This window comes from Bubalus kerabau, chromosome 3 (genome assembly GCF_029407905.1).
Source record: "Bubalus kerabau isolate K-KA32 ecotype Philippines breed swamp buffalo chromosome 3, PCC_UOA_SB_1v2, whole genome shotgun sequence".
Classification (NCBI taxonomy): Eukaryota; Metazoa; Chordata; class Mammalia; order Artiodactyla; family Bovidae; genus Bubalus; species Bubalus kerabau.
In genome coordinates this window covers 7,229,472-7,252,903 of record NC_073626.1, presented here as the reverse complement: position 1 = coordinate 7,252,903, position 23,432 = coordinate 7,229,472, and the positions used below count along the sequence as shown (strand labels likewise).

General features: G+C 43.2%; 1 protein-coding gene across 1 annotated transcript; it reads right to left on the bottom strand.

Annotated features, from left to right (window-relative positions):
• Nucleotides 1-1,911: 1,911 nt before the first annotated feature.
• SMIM13 (small integral membrane protein 13) lies at nucleotides 1,912-21,878 on the bottom strand. Its single transcript, XM_055570584.1, has 2 exons — nucleotides 21,702-21,878; nucleotides 1,912-6,353 (listed from the first exon to the last, which is right to left on the bottom strand). The coding sequence occupies exons 1-2, from the start codon at nucleotides 21,775-21,777 to the stop codon at nucleotides 6,166-6,168; spliced, it is 264 nt and encodes an 87-aa protein (XP_055426559.1). The 5' UTR covers nucleotides 21,778-21,878; the 3' UTR covers nucleotides 1,912-6,165.
• Between the last annotated feature and the right edge of the window lie 1,554 nt (nucleotides 21,879-23,432).

Here is a 23,432-nt window from a genome sequence, read left to right as displayed (position 1 = left end):
TGCTGTGAGCACAATGCCTTCTTCCCGGGTGTGTTGCTGGTTCTTAGCAGTCCTTCTGTGTCCCTGGTGCCCCCCCCCCTTTTTTTTAACCAGCCTCTTAAATATCGATGCCCCTTAGGGGCCACTCCCTGGGTCTCTGATTCTGGCTTCTCTCCTGGTAGATCCTATTTTTGCCGACAGTTTCTACTACCCCGACGACCATGGATGACCCTCCTACCATTTTTACAACTGTTTATTATTTCTGTCCATGCTGTAGCCTGTAAGCACCTCAGATAGGTATGCCCCAACCTGGACTCTCATCTTTCATCTCCCTTGGACCAACCTCAAGCCTACTTCTTCTGTACGCATCTCAATGCTGTTGACCTCCAACGCTGAAACCATCTTTCACTTCTCTCACTTGCCTTCACGACCCAGCCTCAAGCCCTGTGGATGCTTCATCCTCAAACCTCTGGGGCCGTCACTCCTCCCCAGCCCGCGCTGGCTGTCTAGCACCATTTCCACTGTGTCTTCATGCAAGGACTCATCCGTGCGGTCAGCACGAGCTTCCTGACCAATGCAGTTGGTCCAGGTGCTGCAGCCACGCAAGATGGTAAAGCCGCTGACACTGCATACGAGGTCCTTGATGACCTCATCTTTCCTACTTCTCCAGCTCCAAAACATCACACCCCATAGCCACTCTCCATTCCAGGAACAGTCCACCACAATACCTGCTGTTCTGCAAACCAGGCACCTTCCCTCAGCCTTTCTTCTCTCCGGAACCCTCTTCACATCCTCTCCCTGATAAACTACCCCTGCCCCCTAAGATTCTTTGAGAAGCTTCTGTTGTCCTCCCCTCTTCTGTCCTCCCTGTCCCCAAGGAAGTTCATCAACAGTTATCACTTTTATAACCAAAGCACATTAATTGTAACACTCATGCTCTGGCTTCCAGAGCTGCCGGGGTGGGGGGAAGGGGCAGGCTGAAGACAAAGCCTTCTCACAGCTCCCCAAGAACACGCCTCTTTCATTCTCAGGGAACTCCCTCCTGTTAAGGGCCGCCTGACCTCCCAGACCTGATGATCAGTCTTCCACATCCCTGACCCGGTCCCCTTCTCCATCCTGACTCCAGCCATCAGGCAGAACTATTCGTGGCCGGGCTGATGGCCCTCACAACACCCTAGGATGCATCACAGTTCTCACATTCCCCTTTTCTGTGGTTGCTTCCCCTCCAAAATCCTAGCTTCCAACCCAATTTTCTGTTCGATTATACACACGCATCTTACAACCTCCCACCTCTGTGCCTTCCCACTGGCCCCACTTTTGGTGCTTTACTGATCTGGCTTCCCTTATGATCAGGCCAAGACCCCATGCCCAGCCTCCAGCAATCGCGAGCAACCGTGCCCTTGAGACACCTCTACCTTACAAAGCCTGACCCTGGCACAGGCCACTTTTTCCATTCTACATTCTTGGCAGTTGAGCACCGTGGAGGAAAAATCAAAACCTGGCACCCAGCCATAGCAATTCACGGTTTCCCATCTCAAATGGGTTTCAAAGGCATCCCTCCATGTTCTTACTTGGCTTTCATCACTCCCCTCAGCCAGCCTTCCTGGTGGTTAACCCCAACAAAACGGGAGACATGACCTACGGTGAACAGATCTTCCAAACAATCTTGAGGATATGGGATGAAGCCTGAGAAGAAAAAAAGGGCTAAACGTTAAATGTAAACTAGTTCTAACACTGTATGTCCTTAGGTTCCAAGTCCATTCTTTTCATCCACTAGGAATGTTACTGCTAACTTGCCCTAATTCTTGTAGACGTTTAGTTTGACAAATGAGGTGAAGGGTGAGCCCACCGGTAAAAATGGCTGGTTTCCAATCCCTCACGTCCAAGTGACGCTTCATACTTCTTATACTTCATCAGTGAAACAAACACAACTTTTGTTTTCACTTTAATTTATTCTTTGCAAAGTGACATCATACAGACAAACCACAGAAGCTTTAGACATAGTGTTGACCAGTTTTAACAGCGAGTAACTGTTTTACAGCGAATAACATTTACACGGACTCCTCATCTCGTTATACAAAGGCATTATGAACACACAGTTCTAATTCCTTATAAACCTATTTGTCAAGCAGCAAGACGTCAATATACCATAGCATAGCACAGGACGTTTCCTTCAAGAAACCAGAGCAGCAGCATTTGGTGAATGGTTATGCATAGAACTTAAAGGGTAATAAATGCTGGTCATGAAGCAAGTGACACATGTACATTAATAAGTGAAAAATGTTAATTTTTATTAATATAAGATAAAATGTTACTCTTTATGCTTTAGGTTAAAAACTATAGAATACTTTAAAAGCAGACAATACAAGGTGCTTTCATTTTAGACTCCATATCAAAATACTACTCCATTAATTGCTTAAGAACCCATAACCTTTGAGTACTGCTCATTGGCTTTTTAAAGTCAACCTGAAATAGAAATGCACTTCAAGTTTACCAGTCAGAAGCTAACGTTACACTGGTTACATGTTACATTAAAACACAGCTTTTAAGAAAAACTGAATTTAAAAATACTGCAGCATGGAACTCTAAAAAGTAAAAATGCACTACTTTCAAATCTTTCAACACATTTGGGTTTAAAATGCCCTATTTGGTGAAACCATTACTCACTATATTCCCAACTTTCAGGTAAAATGACAGGTTGCAGTTGTTTTAAATCTGATAACATTAAAGAAACGGGTCAGCATGTAAACTGGCTATCCACCACAAAACGACGCTCCCACCACGAGAACAGCACTACAGAGTCCCACTGGATGAACGTAAATCTTAAAAACTTTATTTAACAGCATCACACAAATATTTAGTGTCTTTTGGCCTTGAAATCAGAGCAATGCTACCAATAAATCTGATAACGCAATTTTCACAGAAGTTTCAGAAGCAAAAGAAGAAAAACGATTTGTAAGTGGTTGGCTGGACAGAAATGAAAGCACCCACCAGAGTCCCCTCGTTTTAGAATTCAGACAAGACTAATACTTTTTTTTTTTTTTTTTTTCCCATGCTCTGAACCCTCCAAGCTTCAAAATCAACCACAGGCTACTAAGAAACTGAAAATGCACTTATGATGAGCTCTGTAAGTTCAGCTACAAAAACACTAAAACAGGAAAAGCAAAAACGCTGTATCACACAGGTAACTCTGTGGTAATGATTTCTTTTGCCTCTCTCAGTGGCCTTAGAAATATGTACTATGGTGAGTCTATTAGGAAAAGAGGTGCACAGGGGGGAAAAATGTTTCAAACAAAGAAATTAGTTTGTAGAATTTTCATATTGGCAGCAGCAACTTCTTTTTACTTTCCTAAGAGTTAAAACATGGCAGAGTGTGAGCTATTAATATGCTTTGGGCATACTTCCCAAGCAAGCTAAGCAGAATATTTCTTAAAATTCTATTTTTAAAGACATCCATAAAAGCATAAATATTAATAAATAATATCAACATGTATATCTTTTCATGGATTAATTTGTGGATGACCCTTGCATATTTTGGAGAAGGCAATGGCAACCCACTCCAGTACTCTTGCCTGGAAAATCCCATGGACAGAGGAGCCTGGTAGGCTTCAGTCCATGAGGTAGCGAAGAGTCGGACACGACTGAGCGACTTCACTTTCACTTTTCACTTCCATGCACTGGAGAAGGAAATGGCAACCACTCCAGTGTTCTTGCCTGGAGAATCCCAGGGACGGCAGAGCCTGGTGGGCTGCCGTCTATGGGGTCGCAGAGTCGGACACAACTGAAGTGACTTAGCAGCTTAGCAGCTTGCATATTTTAGGGGCTATGTTGGCCACCAGTCTTAATACTGACACAAGAGGAAGCTTTCCAGCTACTAAAAAAGTTGGTCAGCAACTATTATCTACCTAAGACATTCACTACAAAGCAGAATCCTTAGCTCTAAGTATCAGCCTGCAAAAAATTCAATTCAAATATCCTCCCAGCACCAAGAAGCATGAGGTTTTCCCCTGCCTGATGAGCACTTTAATGTGATGTTTAGCTAGTACGAAAGCATTAAAATGAATGCCTGATGGATATACTCACACAGACAGAAAACTGTATCCAGTAAGGAAATAAAGATGGTGCCCCGCTCTCAGCTGCCGGGGACCGCTCCCCTTAGCAAATATTGAAAAGTAAAGCTAAACTCTGTAAATTCCCTTTTAGTACATGCAAAGGGCCACAATGACAGCACAGGTGTTCATCAATTCGGGGCAGAGCAGATGAACTGTTAATAAAACTATCAGCATGGAGTATGAGGTATCAAACAAAATTACAGTCATAAAATAGAGGTGATATTCTGTAATGACTAGTTCTTGAGAAACAAACATTTAAAATAGAAAGAACTTAAGATTAATAAGTTGGCTTTGCAATTCACTCTCATATAAAGCAGGCAACACTAAATGGGAAAGTTCTTTAATGCATAGCTCTCTTCCCCAGGAAACACTCAGTCCAAAGTTCAGTGAAGACAAACAAGGGAACATGGCAAGAATCATTTTACAGTAAAGCAGGCATGTTCACCCGCTCTCTCAATACCCAGCACCTCGGAGGCCTTGTCACTGAGTTGCTGTCTGTGAAGAAGTATTTTCTCCTCAGCACATGCCTTGAGCATGAAGTCCTCCCATGCGCAAGGAGTAATGAAGCCTACCCTTCCTGAAGGAAGAGGACAGAGCCCAGATTCCCACATTTCTACTCTAGAATCATGAACAGGGTGCTCCAAAATATGTCTCAAAGGATAACTATTTTAACCATATGGTAAGAGTCAGAATTAAGTTCCCCAATAAATAGTTGCTATCCTAGGAATAAAAATAAATTTACAGACTATTTCTTTTTCCCTAACCTAAGATACCATCGACGGTAAGATGCACCATAAATATCACTAAGAAAAGACACAGCCGATTCAACTATGACACGATGCTTTTGTATTCTGCAGAATGTCTGGTTTTCTGATTTAGTCAAACAGAGCTTTTAAACAGGCATTTATCGCATCAACCTTGTGCACACATCCAGGAAGTGCATGATGAAATAAGCTGGTTAAGTGATGACTATAACGTCGTAGTCTGAGTCTAACTCTTCGGAATCATTCAGATGGGCGTCTGCGTTCCTCCAGACCACACCCCTCTGGGCATCGTCAAGAGCGCTGGTAATAGAACACCGCTTTAAACGGCGCTCGGGCACCGCCCGCTGGTTAACGTCAGCGGAGAGCGTTGGACGCAATGAGGTTTGACGCCTCAAGGACAGTCCTGCTCGACGCATGAATCGATCACACCAGCCTCTAGTGGCTTTGAACTTCGCTTCGTCTATTCCGAGGGCTTTGGCAATTTCTCCGGCCTTCAGCTGCATTGCTTGGCGTGTGACGGGCAATCCTTTTGCACGCGTCTCACTGACAAAATGTAGCACACCCTCGTCTACCTGCGGGTATCTTCCTTTCTTAGGTCCCGTAAAGCACTTTGTGGTGGCTTTACAGGAAAATATGGAATTTCGGTCGCTCCTCCAGCGACGGATATTTGCTTCGCTGATATGGAACGCACGCCCGGCTGCTCTGTTCCCATGCTTTTCTGCATACACGATGACTTTTCGTTTCAAGGCTGAATCATAGTGTAATCTTTTTGAAGACATTTTTAAAAGCCAGTTAAACCTGACACATTTGATACCAACAATCAGTAATGATGCTATGACAAGCCTGAGGTCCACACGTGCCCAGGCGAGGGTAATTACATCATGACTGTTGCCTGGTTGACTGTAACCACGAGATACATCCCAATTTCAGACAAGGCATGATGTGGGGGCGGGGAGGGGGGAGGGGAAACATGGCACAGAACTAACATTAATAAAATATGGTTTTTCAAGCCTGTAATATTTATCAGATTAACACCAGTGCAATGCAAGAAAAGAAGCCCAAGGGTCAAATAAAAAGTATATATGTTTAAGCATATAAGCAAAAATTATCTTAACGATGAAATCCGCAACGGTCCGATTTGGTTGAAATTCCCTTTATTTGCATATGGCTTACATGTAAATCTTTTTTTGAACTGGACTTAGAATCCAAGAATGAATGTTCTTCACTCCTTTAGCAAACTGCAAAGCCCCATCATTACAGAGAGAGACTCCCAGAACCCTTGGTCATTTGCTATCACAGGACCGGCTGGCTCAGTGGCCTTCATCGGCAGGGGCCCTCCTCTGGCGAGCGGACCTGATCCTGTGCGGAGACGGTGAAGCATCTTCTTCGGTCTCAGATCCTGAAGGCTCACGGTCTCCCTCCTGGGATCCGGTGTCTCCCACCAGTTCCCGAAGAAACTTGAATTTTGACAAAAAAAGATGCCAAACAAAATACCAACCTAAAGAGAGATAAAAAACATTCAGAAAAATTATTACGCCCAGCATTATCAACTGAGAGCATTTCAGTTAACTCTGTGTCAGGGGTACACTACAAAATAGGAGGCATAATCTACACGTGTAAGCGACTGCAATTTATGTAACAAACAGTTATCAAGCATTTACTATGGACAAGGCATAAAGACAAACTCTGGGATTACACAGGATGTCCATGACCAAGTACACAAACTTCTGCACTAACATATTTTCACTTCTCCTGGATATAACAACTGACCCCCGAACAAGGCCATGGTTTTAGACCCTCACCTTTGAAAATCCACCTGCAACTTTACAGTAGGCCCACCATACCCATGGTTCCACACCCAAGGATTCAACCTCAGATCATGCACTTAACTGCAGTATGTATTCAAGGCAAGAAATTCACACATAAGCGGACCTACACAGTTCACACCCGTGTTGTTCAAGGGTTCACTGTACACCAAGGGGTAGAGCTGCTGGGTCATATGGTAACTTTCACGTAACTATCTGTGAAATTGCTAAAGTCCTGTCCAAAGCAGCTGTGCCATTTTACATTCCCATCAGAAATGTAAGAGGCTCTCAGTTTCTCCACATCCTCACCAAGACTTTCAATTTTCCACCTTTTTTATTATGGTCATCCTAGCAGGTATGAAATGGTATATCATAGTGGCTTTTATGATCATATTTCACTAATGACTCAACTTGCTGAACATATTTTTCTTGTGTTTACTGGCCATTCGTAAATCTTCTTTGGAGGAATGTCTATTAAACCTCTCTGCCCACTTTATAATCAGCTTGTCTTTTTATTGAGTTGTAGGAATTCTAAATATATTCTTGATACCAGTTGTTTATCAGAAATAGGATCTGCAAACATTTTTTCCCCATTCTATGGGCTGGTCTTTTCATTGTCTTGATCATGTTCTTTGAAGTATGACAGTTTTTTAATTATGATGGAGCCTAAGTTAGTTTTTATTTGATGAAATCCATTTGTTTTGTTTTTCTTTGGTTGCTTATGCTTCTGGGTACCATATCTAGGGAACCACTAACTCAAGGTCATGAAGATTTATGCCTATGCATTCTTCTAAGAGTTTTTAGTTTTAGCTCTTACACATAGGTCTTTGATTTTATTTAACTTTGGTGTAAAAGATCCAAATTAATCCTTTTGCATGTGAATATTAAATTGTTGCAGAACTATTTGTTGAAAAGACTATTCATCCCTCTATTAAACTGTCTTGGCAATGTTGTCAAAATTCCAATGATCATAAATGTTATAGTTTATTTCTGGGCTTGCCTTGTAGCTCAGCTGGTAAAAGAATCCACCTGCAATGCAGGAGACCTGGGTTCAATTCCTGAGTTGGGAAGATCCCCTGGAGAAGGGAACGGCTACCCACTCCAGTATTCTAGCTTAGAGAATTCCATGGACTGTATAGTTCATGGAGTCACAAAGATCTGTTCCATTGGTCTGCCTATCCTTATGCCATACATACATCATGTTGATTATAGTAGCTTTGTGTTTAGTTTTAAAATCAAAAGTATAAGTTCACGAACTTTGTTCAAGACTATTTTGAGTCTTTTGCATTTCCATGTGCCATTTTAGAATTATCTTGTCAATTTTGGGGGAAAAAATTCCAAGAATTTTGACAGGGATTGTACTGAATCTATAGGTCAATCGGGGGAACCTATACTTTTTTATGATACTTTTCTGTCCATATCAAAAATTTTCCACAGTGGACATAGAAAAATGTTTTGACAATCGGAAAAATCAGGAGAAAAATATCAGAAACCAACAAGTAAATCATGAATACTCTGTAGACTGCAAGGAGATCCAACCAGTCCATCCTAAAGGAGATCAGTCCTGGGTGTTCATTGGAAGGACTGATGTTGAAGCTGAAACTCCAATACTTTGGCCACCTGATGCGAAGAGCTGACTCATTTAAGAAGACCCTGATGCTGGGAAAAATTGAGGGCAGGAGGAGAAGGGGACAACAGAAGATGAGATGGTTGGATGGCATCACCGACTCAATGGACATGGGTTTGGGTAGACTCCGGCAGTTGGTGATGGATAGGGAGGCCTGGCACGCTGCAGTCCACAAGGTCGCAAAGTCGGACACGACTGAGTGACTGAACTGAACTGAACCCTGTAGACTTCTTGTTTTAAATACCCAAATACCATTAATTGGCCTAAATAAGCCCAGGTGATTTCAAGGTACTAAGGAAAACCTCTCTTAGGTTAATTCTGAGAACTCAACCTAAAAGTTAAGTGCTAAATAGACGTTATGGAGGTGAATTTACCATCAGGAAAATTATAAGCAAGCTCAATCAATGATGATGATAGTCTTGACCTCATAAAGATCAAAGATTCTAACAGTGGCTATTAGGTATAAAATGAGCAGAAATTTAGAATGTAAAGGGAAGTAACTGGAACTCTTCTGACCGAAGAGGGAAGGGCTGTCATCAGTGGGGCTCCCACCATAAAATACTCTTGCCCTTGGGATGGTTCAGAGAAAGTCAAGTCCCCCAGCATAGGAGTCTGCAAGAAAGGAACTGAAGACCGCTTCAGCAGTCAGTCTCGGGAGATAGAAGTAAAAGACCATTCAGTGAGATTACAAACTCTTTCTCAATTTTAATAAAACACATCCAAAACAAAAGACTTAAAAAAAAAATCACTGCCAGCAACCAAACAATGTAAAGGATTCAATCTCAAGTCAAAATTCAGAATGCGGTAGCCAATCAGAGAGACTCCAGGGGCTGGGGTAGCAAGTTACAGCCTCCACACATGACACTCCCCTCCCCACCACACCAGCTAAAGCACATCACACCTCTTTAATTATTACCTTCACCCGCAGTTAAGCAAACCTGAAAAGCAGCTCATTTTTCCCTATTCTGCCTGGGTGGAGTGAGGGTTGCACATGGAAGAGCATGTAGGTAGGGATACTGCTTCCCACGAAAAATCGTGAGGCAGAGGATTCTCCCTAATACAGATGTGGAGCTCATCCGCTGGGCAGCCAAAGAAACATCCACTGTGCTGCCTTTCTCAATGGCTACTGTAATGACAGGGTGAGAAAGCAAAGTTAAAAAGGGAATTGTAGCGGTGAACCCAAACAACCAAGAACTGCAGGGACATTCGCTAGATTCGGGGAAGTCCACAGGTTATTCTCCAAGTAAAGACTAAGTTCTCACACAGCTGTAATTCTGGGGAGACGGCAGGGGAGGGGGGTTCTATCTCCCGCCACTTAGAGCCGGGAAGAGCTGGTGCTTAGGCAACAGAGGTTATGTATCCTGGGATAAGCACAGAAGTACTCAACTTGTGTGTGCCAGTACCCAAGCATTAGTTCAGAGGATGCATTCCATGAAAACGCACTGTATATTGCCTTTCTATGCAAGATAAAGGGCTTCCCTGGTGGCTCAAATAGTAGAGAACCCACCTGCCAATGCAGGTGACCCAGGTTCAATCCCTGGGTTGGGAAGATCCCCTGGAGAAGGGAATGGCTACCCACTCCAGTATTCTTGCCTGGAGAATTTCTGGACAGAGGAGCCTGGCAGGCTACATCCATGGAGTCGAAAAGAGTTGGACACAACTGAGCAATTAACACAACAACAATGCAAGATACATGTGCTGGCAGCAGAAGGGTAGCAACGGCAGATGAACCCGAATAATGAACCATCACCATCAACACGCCACAAACCCAGAGGACAGTTGTAATCACAGAGTTCTCAGTTCACCAAGTGCTTTTACATTCAACATTTCATTTAATACTCTCATTAGCCCTCTGAACTAGTGAGACTAGGAATCATTACCCCCATTTTCTAGATAAGAAAACAAAGGCTCAAAGTAACTCATCATCATGGAAGAGGGCAGGATCAGCAAATCAGAGGAATGAGCTCACCAGTTCAGTTCAGTGGCTCAGTCATGTCCGACTTTTTGCGACCCCATGCGCTAGGCCTCCCTGTTCATCACCACCTCCTGGAGTCCACCCAAACCCATGTCCATTGAGTCGGTGATGCCATCCAACCATCTCATCCTCTGTCGTCCCCTTCTCCTCCCACCCAATCTTTCCCAGCAGCAGGGTCTTTTCAAATGAGTCAGTTCTTCACATCAGGTGGCCAAAGTATTGGAGCTTCAGCATCAGTCCTTCCAATGAATATTCAGGACTGATTTCCTTTAGGATGGACTGGTTGGATCTCCTTGCAGTCCAAGGGACTCTCAAGAGTCTTCTCCAACACCACAGTTCAAAAGCATCGATTTTTTGGCATTCAACTTTCTTTATAGTCCAACTCTCACATCCATACATGACTACTAGAAAAACCATAGTCTTGAGTAGATGGACCTTTGTTGGCAAAGTAATGTCTCTGCTTTTTAATATGCTATCTAAGTTGGTCCCAAGGAGTAAGCATCTTTTAATTTCATGGCTTCAATCACCATCTGAGTGATTCTGGAGCCCCAAAAAATAAAGTCTGTCACTGTTTCCCCATCTATTTGCCATGAAGCGATGGGACTGGATGCCATGATCTTAGTTTTCTGAATGTGAGTTTTAACCCTACTTTTTCACTCTCCTCTTTCACTTTCATCAAGAGGCTTTTTAGTTCTCCACTTTCTGCCATAAGGTTGGTGTCATCTGCATATGTGAGGTTATTGATATTTCTCCAATCTTGATTCCAGCTTGTGCTTCATCCAGCCCGCTATTTCCCATGATGTACTCTGCATATAAGTTAAATAAGCAGGGTGACAATATACAGCCTTGACGTACTCCTTTTCCTATTTGGAACCAGTCTGTTGTTCCATGTCCAGTTCTCACTATTGCTTCCTGACCTGCATACAGATTTCTCAAGAGGTAGGTCAGGTAGTCTGGTCCAGTTTATTGTGGTTCACACAGTCAAAGATTTAAAGCAGAAGTAGATGTTTTTCTGGAATTCTTTTGCTTTTTTGATGATCCAACAGATGTTGGCAATTTCATCTCTGGTTCCTCTGCCTTTTCTAAATCCAGCTTGAACATCTGGAAGTTCACGGTTCACATACTATTGAAGCCTCGCTTGGAGAATTTTGAGCATTATTTTACTAGCATGTGAGATAAGCGCAATTGTGTGGTAGTTTGAGCATTCTTTGGCATTGCCTTTCTTGGGATTGGAATGAAAACTGACCTTTTCCAGTCCTGTGGCCACTGCTGAGTTTTCCAAATTTGCTGGCATATTGAGTGTAACACTTTCACAGCATCATCTTTTAGGATCTGAAATAGCTCAACTGGAATTCCATCACCTCCATTAGCTTTGTTCTTAGTGATGCTTCTTAAGGCCCACTTAACTTCACATTCCAGGATGTCTGGCTCTAGGTGAGTGATCATACCATCGTGATTATCTGGGTCCTGAAGATCTTTTCTGTATAGTTCTTCTGTGTATTCTTGCCACCTCTTCTTATTCTCTTTTCCTTCTATTAGTTTCTATACCATTTCTGTCCTTTATTTAAGTGCCCATCTTTGCATGAAATGTTCCCTTGGTAGCTCTAATTTTCTTGAAGAGATCTCTAGTCTTTCCTATTCTATTGTTTTCCTCTATTTCTTTGCGCTGATCACTGAGAAAGACTTTCTTATTTCTCCTTGCTATTCTTTGGAACTCCGCATTCAAATGGGTGTATCTTTCCTTCTCTCCTTTGCTTTCGCTTCTCTTCTTTTCTCAACTATTTGTAAGGCCTCCTCAGACAGCCATTTTGCTTTTTTGCATTTCTTCTTCTTAGGGATGGTCTTGATCCCTGTCTCCTGTACAATGTCACGAACCTCCGTCCATAGTTCTTCAGGCATTCTATCAGATCTAATCCCTTGAAACTATTTCTCACTTCCACTGTATAATCGGAAGGGATTTGATTTAGGTCATACCTGAATGGTCTAATGGTTTTCCTTACTTTCTTTAAGTCTGAATTTGGCAATAAGGAGTTCATGATCTGAGCCACAGTCAGCTCCGCCTTGTTTTTGCTGACTGTACAGAGCTTCTCCATCTTTGGCTGCAAAGAATATAATCAATCTGATTTCAGTGTTGACCATCTGGTGATGTCCATGTGTGTAGAATCTTCTCTTGTTGTTGGAAGAAGGTATTTGCTATGACCAGTGCATTCTCTTGGCAAAACTCTATTAGCTTTTGCCCTGCTTCATTTTGTATTCCAAGGCCAAATTTGCCTGTTACTCCAGGTGTTTCTTGACTTCCTACTTTTGCATTCCAGTCCCCTATAATGAAAAGGACATCTTTTGGGGTGTTAGTTCTAGAAGGTCTTGTAGTCCTTCATAGAACCGTTCAACTTCAGCTTCTTCAGCATTACTGGTCAGGGCATAGACTTGGATTACCATCATATTGAATGGTTTGCCTTGGAAATGAGCAGAGATCATTCTGTCGTTTTTGAGATTGCATCCAAGTTCTGCATTTTGGACTCTCTTGTTGACCATGATGGCTACTCCATTTCTTCTAAGGGATTCTTGCCCACAGTAGTGGATATAATGGTTATCTGAGTTAAATTCACCCATTCCAGTCCATTTTCGTTCGCTGATTCCTAAAACGTCGACGTTCACTCTTGCCATCTGCTGTTTGACCACTTCCAATTTGCCTTGATTCATGGACCTAACATTCCAGATTCCTATGCAAAATTGCTCTTTACAGCATCAGACTTTGTTTCCATCACCAGTCACATCCACAACTGGGTGTTGTTTTTGCTTTGGTTCTGACTCGTCATTCTTTCTGGAGTTATTTCTCCACTGATCTCCAGTAGCATGCTGGGCACCTACCAATCTGGGAAGTTCATCTTTCAGTGTACTAACTTTTTGCCTTTTCATACTGTTCATGGGGTTCTCAAGGCAAAAATACTGAAGGGGTTTGCCATTCCTTCTCCAGTTCCCTTCTTCCTTAAGTGCATCAAATTTCTCATATTTTCATAGTGAAAGTATGGCTAAAACACAAAACACTAATTAGGAAATGAGAACATGACTTCCTACCCAAGATCTTTCTAGTTCAAAAAGCCTGAGTGCAGTAGAAAAAATTTCCTATCTTTGTGGATTCATTTCTCCACAGTCTTAACTTAATCCCACCATCATGATGGTATCTAAATGGTTAGCTGACTGGCTCAATACCAATCTCAATTGGTATAAAGCTCTTTTCCACATTCCATCCTGTAACCTTTTTTCCCTTTTACACAGAAGGCAGCTAAGGCTCACTTCTAAGGTAGTATGTCCAAGGCCAAGACACAGGCAAAGTGAAAACAGAACCTTGCTCTTTCAACTCTTCCCACAAAGCTGCCTCTACTGCATGTCTCTTTTGTAGAGACACATGGGGGACCATCACTGATCCAACACAGCGTCAAACCGAAACACCTCCACACCTCAATCCCTGTCATCCAGAAAATGAAGGGCAGTTTTAAAATTCCCTTTAAAACCTCTTTTTTTTTTTAATTTTCCTCTCCTTTCAGTTATCACAACACTCCCATAGATCCAAATATGAGCTCTCTTACATATGACTAAATTTTTCATCCATACTTTATCCCTTTCTTAAACCTCAGGAAGGAATCTCTACCTCGTTGGCTGGAAGACACCTTTAAAAAGTATGTCCGTCTGACATTTCCTTTTTCTGATGCTCATATTTCCATAAGGGGTACTGTATCCCCTCCCCACCCCTCAGGTGGAAAACAGGGTATTGCAGCATGATGGCCCTCCCCTACTGTGGCTTCTACACTAATAAACCCTCTCCAGTCTACTTCCTTTGTTACATTCCCAGCACCATCTTCCATCCTTACTGTTAACTGGATTACCACTTCAATTTCTTAACTCAAAGGCATGCTGCACCCATACTGCTTGGCTATGAATCCTAATTCAACAACTCACTTGAAATGTGAGCAAGTTAACCTCTATGTGTCTCAGTTTCGTCTATAAAATGCAGACAACACCACACACTTTCAAAGAGACAATACAGTAATAAAGAGAATGAATATGTGTCACATGCCAAGGAGAATGCCTGTATATTATAAATTACTCATCAAAGGTTAGCCATCGTCACCATCTCTTAGGCTGTAGTCTCTTCCCCACCTAGGGCAAACTCTACAGACAAGGGGTCATTACCACTGTCACTGACATTTTTAAGCAACCCTGACCCGGGGATCAAACCTGGGTCTTCTGCACTACAGGCAGATTCTTTACTATCTAAGCCACCAGGGAAGCCCTTTTAAGCAACGTGAACACATAATTTTTACATCTTTCTACTATACTATCTCTTCAGTATTGCCCTCTCTTGGGTGATTGCTTTAGGATTTCACATTCACTTCCATCTGTCACTGTATTAATAACAGTCCTCCTCCCACGACACAAGTTCCTTAAGGAAGGAAAATGTATGGCTTATCTACTTTTTCATCTGTTTCTTCTATGTTTTAGAATACAGAGTAGAAACCCCACACAAACTATTCAACTTCCATCCTCCAACCCCCACCCTCAATACACACCAAAAGTACCATAAACTTAAGGATTTAATGACTTTCACCAATTGACCCATCTCAGAGCTCCTAAGATTCCTACAGAATAGCTGATAAACAGAACTGCTGAACAATGCTATCAACCACAGTGATAACACTGAATATCAAACAATGTTATCAACCAAGTTCTGACAGGTACAGAACATTCCACTCAATAACAGCAGAACAAACATTCTTTTCAGGCATATGTGGAACATTCATCAAAAGAGACCATGAATTAGTCTCATTAAGAGTGAAAGTAAAAGTTGCTCAGTTGTGTCTGACTCTTTGTGACCCCATGGACATATATACATGTCCACAGGATTCTCCAGGCCAGAATACTGGAGTGGGTTGCCGTTCCCTTCTCCAGGGGATCTTCCAACCCAGGGATCAAACCCAGGTCTCCCAAATTGCTGGCAGATTCTTTACCATCTGAGCCACCAGGGAAGCCCATTAAGTGTAAACCTTCTTAAATTCTATGATACAAGATACATTTTCTCACTATAATAAAATTTAACTAGAAAATGATAAAATGATATATAGGGGGAAAAAAAAGACATGTGCTAAATAACTCACAATTCAAAGGAGAAATCACAAATGAAACTAAAAAATATTTTGAACCAAATAAAGCTTTTTCTAAAAAAAAAATCAAAACTAATACTTAAAAAGAAATTTACATCATTAAATATCTATTTTTATCTTTTTAAATAAGAATAGTTTAAAATCAATAATCTAAGTTTCTACCATAAGAAACTAGAAGTACAAATTAAAATCAAAATAAATAGAAGAAAATAAACATAAGCCAATGAAATAAAATTTGGACAAGAAATAAAAAATTAGCCTTTCAGCAGCTGAGGAGCTGGGCAGATGACTCAGAGAAGGATGTTGGATGTCATTGTCCTCCCAGCTTTTCAATCTTCCCCTGAAGCCCCTCAGTAAAATGGTTTGATCCCACCCAAAAAAGAAATAAAAAATCACTAAAACAAAAAGATCCTGATTCTTTCAAAGATCAATAAAATTCATAAACCTCTAGCCAGACTGACGATAAGCAAAAGAAAGAGCACAATACCACGAATGAAAGAGAGGACATCATCACGGATCCTACAGATATTAAATGATGAGAGATTAATTCAGATTAAACAGACACAGTGCTTGAAAAACACAAACTCAAAAGCTCAGTCAAGAAAAAACAGGTTAACTGGAATAGCCCAACATTAGCCCAAATGAAAGATACTGAGTTTGTAATTAAAAACTTCCCCCAAAGAAAAGTCCTGGCCTAAATTAATTCTACCAGACATTTAAGAAAGTATACTGGGGATTGTGCTTTATTAATTTTTGAATACTCATGACTTCCACCACAGCACCTGAACATAAGAGTTCACTAAGTGTATGTTTCTGAGTAATACAAGGGTTATCCAGTTTGAGACAACCTTGGTTTGTACTACACTTAAGAGTGTGTTTCTAACAGGAATTTAATAATTTATACAGAGCAATCTTTCTTCACTCCTACTTCAAGTATACAAGGGCCCTCTACATGTCAGGCATTACTCTCCAAGATCCAGGAACAGAGCAATGAGCAAGCCAAAGAAGGCCCCTGTCCCCACTGAGCTTACACTCTCATTGGAGGAAACAAACACAGAAAATATAGCCAGCCTCTGTACCACTGAGTGCCATGGCCAAAGAGTCAAACCACCACAGGCAAAACTAACAACCAGACTGAAACTGAGATGGTTGGTGCAAAGGGAAATGGACAGATAACAAAGAGTAAGTATATGTATACAGTGGAGTATCACTCAGCCATAGGGGTTAAAAAATGAAATCTTGCCATTGGTAACAACCTGTATAGATCTAAAAGGTATTATGTTAGTGTCATAAGTCAGAGAAAGAAAAACACTCTATGATTTCACTTACAGGTGGAATCTAAAAAACAAAACAAATGAACAACCATAAATAAACATAAACAGAGTCATAGATACAGAGAACAAACATGGTTGCCAAAGGAGGAGGGGTGGGGCAGGGAGAAATAGGTGAGAGAGATTAAGAAGTACAAATTTATAGTTGCAAAGTAAACGAGTCATGGGTATGAACTGTACGGCATGGGGAATAAAGTCAATAACTATGTAGTATCTTTGTACAGTGACAGATATAACTAGACTTTATGGCTATCACTTTGAAATGTGTATCAATATCAAATCCCGATATCCTGTAACAGGAATTAACAGTGTGGTAGGTCAATTAGTCCTTAAAAACAAACAAATTCATAGAAAAAGAGGTCAGATCTGTGGCTGATGGGGAGGAGAGGGATGGGATTGAATATAGGGATAAATTTCTAGTTATAAGAAGAGTACTAGGGACATAATGTACAACAAGATAAATATAATTAACGCTGATGTATGTTCTATATGAAAGCTAAGTGAGTAAATCTGAGCGTTCTCATCACTAGAAAAAATTTTCTTCTATTTGTTTACTTCCATATCTACGAGATGATGGATATTCACCAAACTTACTATGATAATCATTTCATGATATGTGTAAATCAATTAAGTTGCACTCCTTAGATCTCTACAATTGTTGTTAAGTTGCTCAGGCGTGTCCAACTATTTTGTGACCCCATGGTCTGTAGCCCACCAGTCTCTTCTGTCCACGGGATTCTCCAGGCAAGAATACCTGAGTGGGTTGCCATTCCCTTCTCCAGGGAATCTTCCCAACCCAGGGTTCAAACCTTCATCTCCTACATTGCAGGCAGATTCTTTACCACTGAGCCACCTGGGAAGCTCCAAATTTACACAGTGCTGTATGTCAATTATAGCTCAGTAACACTGGAAGGCAAAAAAAAAAAAAAAAGAGAGAGAGAGACAAAACTGAAGTGACTTCCAGATGGAGTATTTGTAAGGAACGGGAAAATCCAAGAATGACACCCAAGTCCCTGGCTGCTGATAACATGTGAGCAGGGAGGAACAAACAGGTTGTAGAAATGAAGTTCTGTTTTAGATGTGTTTAGTTTGAGATGGTTATTAGATCTCCAAGTCAGGGTACTGAGGCATGAACCTAGAGTGTGGGAGAGTCATGATAGCTGGAGATATCAATGCTAGTCATTACTTACAGTTACTATTTAAATCTTTAGAACAAGATAAGGGACAGAATGGAAGGAAGGTGAAAACAGAAATATGTATTTATTTTTACTATAACACAATGTATTATAGGAGTGTAGAAAATAGCATGCATCTCATAGAGTAATGGCCAAGTCCTAGTCTGCAAAATTTTTATTTCAGAGATAAGAGCGATGGTAGGTAGATAGATACATGTACATATAAACTGATTGATACATGTAATTTACATACTTATGAATGTACTGGGAATAATGTAAAACATTTCCTATCATAGATTTAGTCAAAAAGAGTTAAATTCTAGAGGATGGGAAGACAGGAAAAGATAAAACAATTAACCACTATGGTAGGAAGAACACCATGAAGGTAGAGTGTACAGAAGCCACAAGAAATGCTTCTTGGGAAGAATGCTCACCTGTACAGAATGAGTCTGTGAGGATAAAGAGAATTAGAACTCAAAAGTGACCATGGACTTGGTGATACAAAGGCCATTTGTTACTGACCTTGACAACAGCAGTTTCAGTGAATAGTAGGAGTGGAAAATATTTTTAGAAAGAATGAGAGGCAAGAAAGTACAACCAACAGATAGGAGAAGGAAGACCTCCATAAGGAACCTGAAATTTGAAAATCAGAATTCACTATGTGAAAGAACCGGTCAGAGTTCTTTCAGGCTATGCATTTCTTGGGGCAGACCCAGGTCATTGATTTTTAATCCCTAATGTGACTGTATTTGGAGGCAAAGCTTTTAAAGGTTTATTTAAAGGTTAAATAAATTGATAAGGATGGGGCCCTAATCCAATATGACTGGTGCCCTTATTACATAAGATTAGGACATAGTCATGGGAAATAGACAGGGAAACAGTGGAAACAGTGTCAGACTTTATTTTTGGGGGGCTCCAAAATCACTGCAGATGGTGATTGCAGCCATGAAATTTAAAAGACGCTTACTCCTTGGAAGAAAAGTTATGACCAACCTAGATAGCATATTCAAAAGCAGAGACATTACTTTGTCAACAAAGGTCCGTTTAGTTAAGACTATGGTTTTTCCAGTGGCCATGTATGGATGCAAGAGTTGGACTGTGAGGAAAGCTGAGCACTGAAGAATTGATGCTTTTGAACTGTGGTGTTGGAGAAGACTCTTGAGAGTCCCTTGGACTGCAAGGAGATCCAACCAGTCCATTCTAAAGGAGATCAGCCCTGGGTGTTCTTTGGAAGGAATGATGCTAAAGCTGAAACTCCAGTACTTTGGCCACCTCATGCGAAGAGTTGACTCATTGGAAAAGACTCTGATGCTGGGAGGGATTGGAGGCAGGAGGAGAAGGGGATGACAGAGGATGAGATGGCTGGATGGCATCAGCGACTCGATGGACATGAGTTTGAGTGAACTCCGGGAGATGGTGATGGACAGGGAGGCCTGGCGTGCTGCGATTCATCGGGTCACAAAGAGTTGGACACGACTGAGCGACTGAACTGAACTGAACTGAGGACAGATGAAAGGTTAAGACACAGGGAGAAGATGGTCATCTGTAAGTCAAGTAGAGAGGACCAGAGGAAATTAACCTTGCTGACATCATGAAATTAACCCTGCTTGAACTTCTAGCCTCCAGACTGTAAGAAAATTAATTTCTGTGGTTTAATGTCTATATTGTTACAGCAGACTTAGTTTCTCTCTCAAATCTGGTGGGATCCATCCCTCCCCCTCCCTAAGCCCCAGGTTCCCCCACTAGTCAAAACATGAAGCTACCCCAAAATTCACTCTCCCAACAAAAAAGTGCTCAGATTACTTCTTACAGCTTTTAGTCTCGACCACTCCAATCAAAATACGGCATTCTTTTACTTGGCACACCTCACCTCTCATTCCACATTGTTTTTTGAAGTCAAAGGGCAGGGTACTTTTAGAAAAATGAGTAGAATTTAAGTCAAACAGCTACTGGAGACTGAGAGAGCAAGTCTGAATATGTAGCAAATAGGAATTTTGAGGTCTCAAAGGCAAGTTTGGCAAATACTCTATAAAGTGATGAGAAGGGAGCGGCAGAGGATGAGATGGTTGGATGGCATCACAGACTCAGTGGACATGAGTTTGAGCAGACTCCGGGAGACAGTGAAGGACAGACAGATGTGCTGCAGTCCATTGGGTCCCAAAGAGCCGGACACGACTTCGCAACAGAAGAACAAGGAAGTGGTGTATGGTTCACGCGGTGCATTGCCATCTCCAGGTAGTTTGCATGTTCAAATCAGAAAGGAGAGCATGTTTACCTCCTTCCTCATAACCACACAAACGACAAAGATTTGGTTTTCCTTATTTCAAGGATCCTAAACATCTACAAGTAGCCCCAAATCCTGACATCACAGGCAGGAAGTTGAGAAAGGCCTTCCAATTGCTTTATCATCAGAAAAGCCTGTAAGTTAGAAGCTTTAGCTCTAGTGCCTTAGTAAAAGCAAGAAAACTAAAAATATACAAACAAGTATATACACACAAGTTTATCTATACACATGTATATGGTCATGTAAAAGAAAATTTAAAATACACATACAAATATATAAATACAAATATACATATATGCACATGTCTAAGTGTCTCCAAACACAGCTGACACTGAGCACTTGGTGCATTAATCAGGTAATGAATAAGCCCCATATTTTGAATACTAACCAATTATTGCATCAACCTGAATCCATACTTCAATATGATAATTATGAAAAAGCAAACTCACTGACATCTGATTGTAAACACTTTCCCAAATGTTCACAATTGCTCAGCCCCTTTGCTAAGAGAGCTGTGGCTATCTGCTGTTGTTGTTTGTTGTTGTTCAGTCGCCCAGTCTTGTCCCACTCTTTGCAACCGCATGGTCTGCAGCACGCCTGGCCTCCCTGTCCCCCACCATTTCCCAGATTTTGCCCAAGTTCACGTTCATTGCATTGGTGATGCCATCCAATAGTATTTTGGTCATCTGATGCGACAGAGGACTCATTGGAAAAGTCCCTGATGCTGGGAAAGATTGAGGGCAGAAGGAGAAGAGGGTGTAGCTACCAGTTACAGTGTATTAGAAATAAAGAAAAAAAAAGATCTACAATTGCGCTAAAATTACCTTGAGGAAAAAAGTTTCACGTCGTCTCATTCCATGGAGGAGAAGGGGGAAAAAAAAAATCACAGCAAACAAAATAGCACCATTACTACAGAACTAAAAGTTGGGTTACCTGACCCTGGAAGTTTAATATAGCCGGCGTTGTTTAATTTCTGCCTCGTCTCGACACTGCTGTTTGGAATTCAGCTTAAGCCTAAACTTCAAGCAAACAACCTCACGCGTGCTGCAAAGCCAGCTCCTGCTTCTGCCCCTGGTTCAAGAAAGGTAATGAAAACTCCCTCGCTTTATCATCGGGAGTCAGAACACGTAAAAAGACAGAAAGAGGACGAACCGATCACTGCACCTTCGCAAACAGGCCAAGGTGAGGATTTGGGCTGCTCTGTGACAAGGGTGGCGATCGAGGCGCTGCGGCGGCCAGGCTTAATCCCGGGTCCACACGCCCAACGCTGGACCCGACTCCCTCCTCTGCGGGACGCCAGCGGGCCCGCGGTGGGCAGGGGTACCCAGCTCCGGGCTCACTCCCGAGGGGCAAGTGGAGAACCGATGGGTTTTCGTCACTTGCCTACCCAGGTCGTCTTTTTTCTTTTTTTCTCTTTTAAAAACGAGAGACAGAACCAGCCAGTCGGCAGGACGAGCCGAGTCGGCGGGTGTTAACTACCCACTCACCGCACACCATCAGCAGCAGCACGATCAGCAGCGTGGCCACAAACACCAACAGGGTCAGCCCCACGTTGTGCCACATCTTGGGGGCGGCGGGGCGGCGGCGGGCGCGGGCGGGCAGGCGGGAGGGCGGCGCGGCGGGGGCTTCAGCGGCCGGGGCGGCATGAGCGGCGGACGCCCCCCGCCCCCACCAGCCGGCAGCGCCCCCGGGAGGCGGGACGGGGCGGGGCGGCGCGGGGGCTGCCCCGCGGCCGGCGGCCGGCCCGCGCGGTCCCTCTCAGGGCGAGCGACCGATGGCGGGCGGGAGGCGGAGCGTGGGGGCGCCCCTACTCGCTCATCGCTCCGGGGACCCGGGGACGCGGCTCCGGGAGACCCCGGAGGCGGCCGGATGTGCTTCCATGGCGGACGCCGCGAGCCCCTGAGGCGGACAGAGGGCGAGCACAGGAGCGTACGGCGGCCGCCTGACCCTCGCGGTCGCCCGCCCGAGGGTCCCTCGGCCCCCCTCGCGGGCGGCAGGTAACGTCTCCCCGCGGCGTCCGCAGCGCTTCTCCGCCCCAGGCCCCCTCCCCCTGCGGCAGCTCGTCACTCGGCGCCCCCACCGCTCGCCGCCTCTGCGACGCGGGACCTGCTGGGAGATGTAGTGCAGAGCCCGCAGGAGCCTTGAGGAGGCCGCCCTCACGGGGACTACAACTCCCAGAATGCACCGCCAACGCAGTTGCTTTCCTTCTCCCTCCCTCAGCCTACGGTTTTTTTCCTCAAGCCCAACCTCTGCCTACTGACTGCGGTTCTCGGAATCCGTGCAGTGGTCTACCCCTCCCGCGGTGTGCCAAAGCCGTGCTGATTTCAGACACACATTGTCGTTCTGTTGGAAGCCACCGTGACCGAAGAACCACGAAGAAGGAAGAAAGGGGACGCAGCTGCCTGAAAAACTGGTTGCTCGTGAACCTAGCCCTATTGCTGGCGGCGAGAGTTGGATACTTGGGACTTTTGAGGAGAGACCTGCTTCCCTGCCAAAGAGAGGGGCCAGAGGCATGCAATCTCCCTTTCCCCCCGTAATAGATGTTGTTATATGTTTTCATAGATAATGTATTTCGGAAACGGCCCGCGAGGGACTTATGGACCTCAGCTTTGCCCTTAATTCGCCTGAGTTGTGAATTTTATTCAGCCGCCTTCTTGAGACCAAGTGACAGATGACCCACAAGTGAGGATTTTGCCGCACTGGCTCAAATACACCGCGAAAGAGGACGATGTAATGATCTCAATTACTGTCCTCTGAAATTAAAACTCCTCAATTCCGCCAGATGACACTCATTCCTTGAAGAGGTGGCCCCAGAAGAAATGAGGATAAATGTGTATTGCACTTTTAGAAGGAGCCAGGTATAGCCTTCATGATTTCCTATAAGTCGGTTGCTCCCTGACATACCTCTCCACTCTTCTACTGATTTCTTTCCCCTGGCCTCTTCTTAGCAGGCGAGGTAGAGGGTCCGCTGAGGAAGAGAACAGAAGCCATTTTTGGCCTAAGCCATTTTGTGATCATCACCGACTCAATGGCCATTTAGTAGTGTAGTGTTAGGCACTTAGTCATGTCCGACCCTTTGTGACCCCATGAGTTTGAGCGAACTCGGGGATGGTGAAGGACAGTAAAGCCTGCAGTCATTGGGGTCCTAAAGAGTGGGACAGACTGAACACTAAACAAGTTTTTGTGATCTTCACCTGGCCATCGCCCCCCTATCGCTC

Bases quoted from the DNA above. Each gene is read 5' to 3' on its own strand.
- SMIM13 (XM_055570584.1), bottom strand. From the start codon at position 21,777: ATGTGGCACAACGTGGGGCTGACCCTGTTGGTGTTTGTGGCCACGCTG. The intron at 6,354-21,701 runs GTGAGTGGGTAG...ATCTCTCTTTAG, and splicing joins GCTGCTGCTGATGGTGTGCG to GTTGGTATTTTGTTTGGCAT.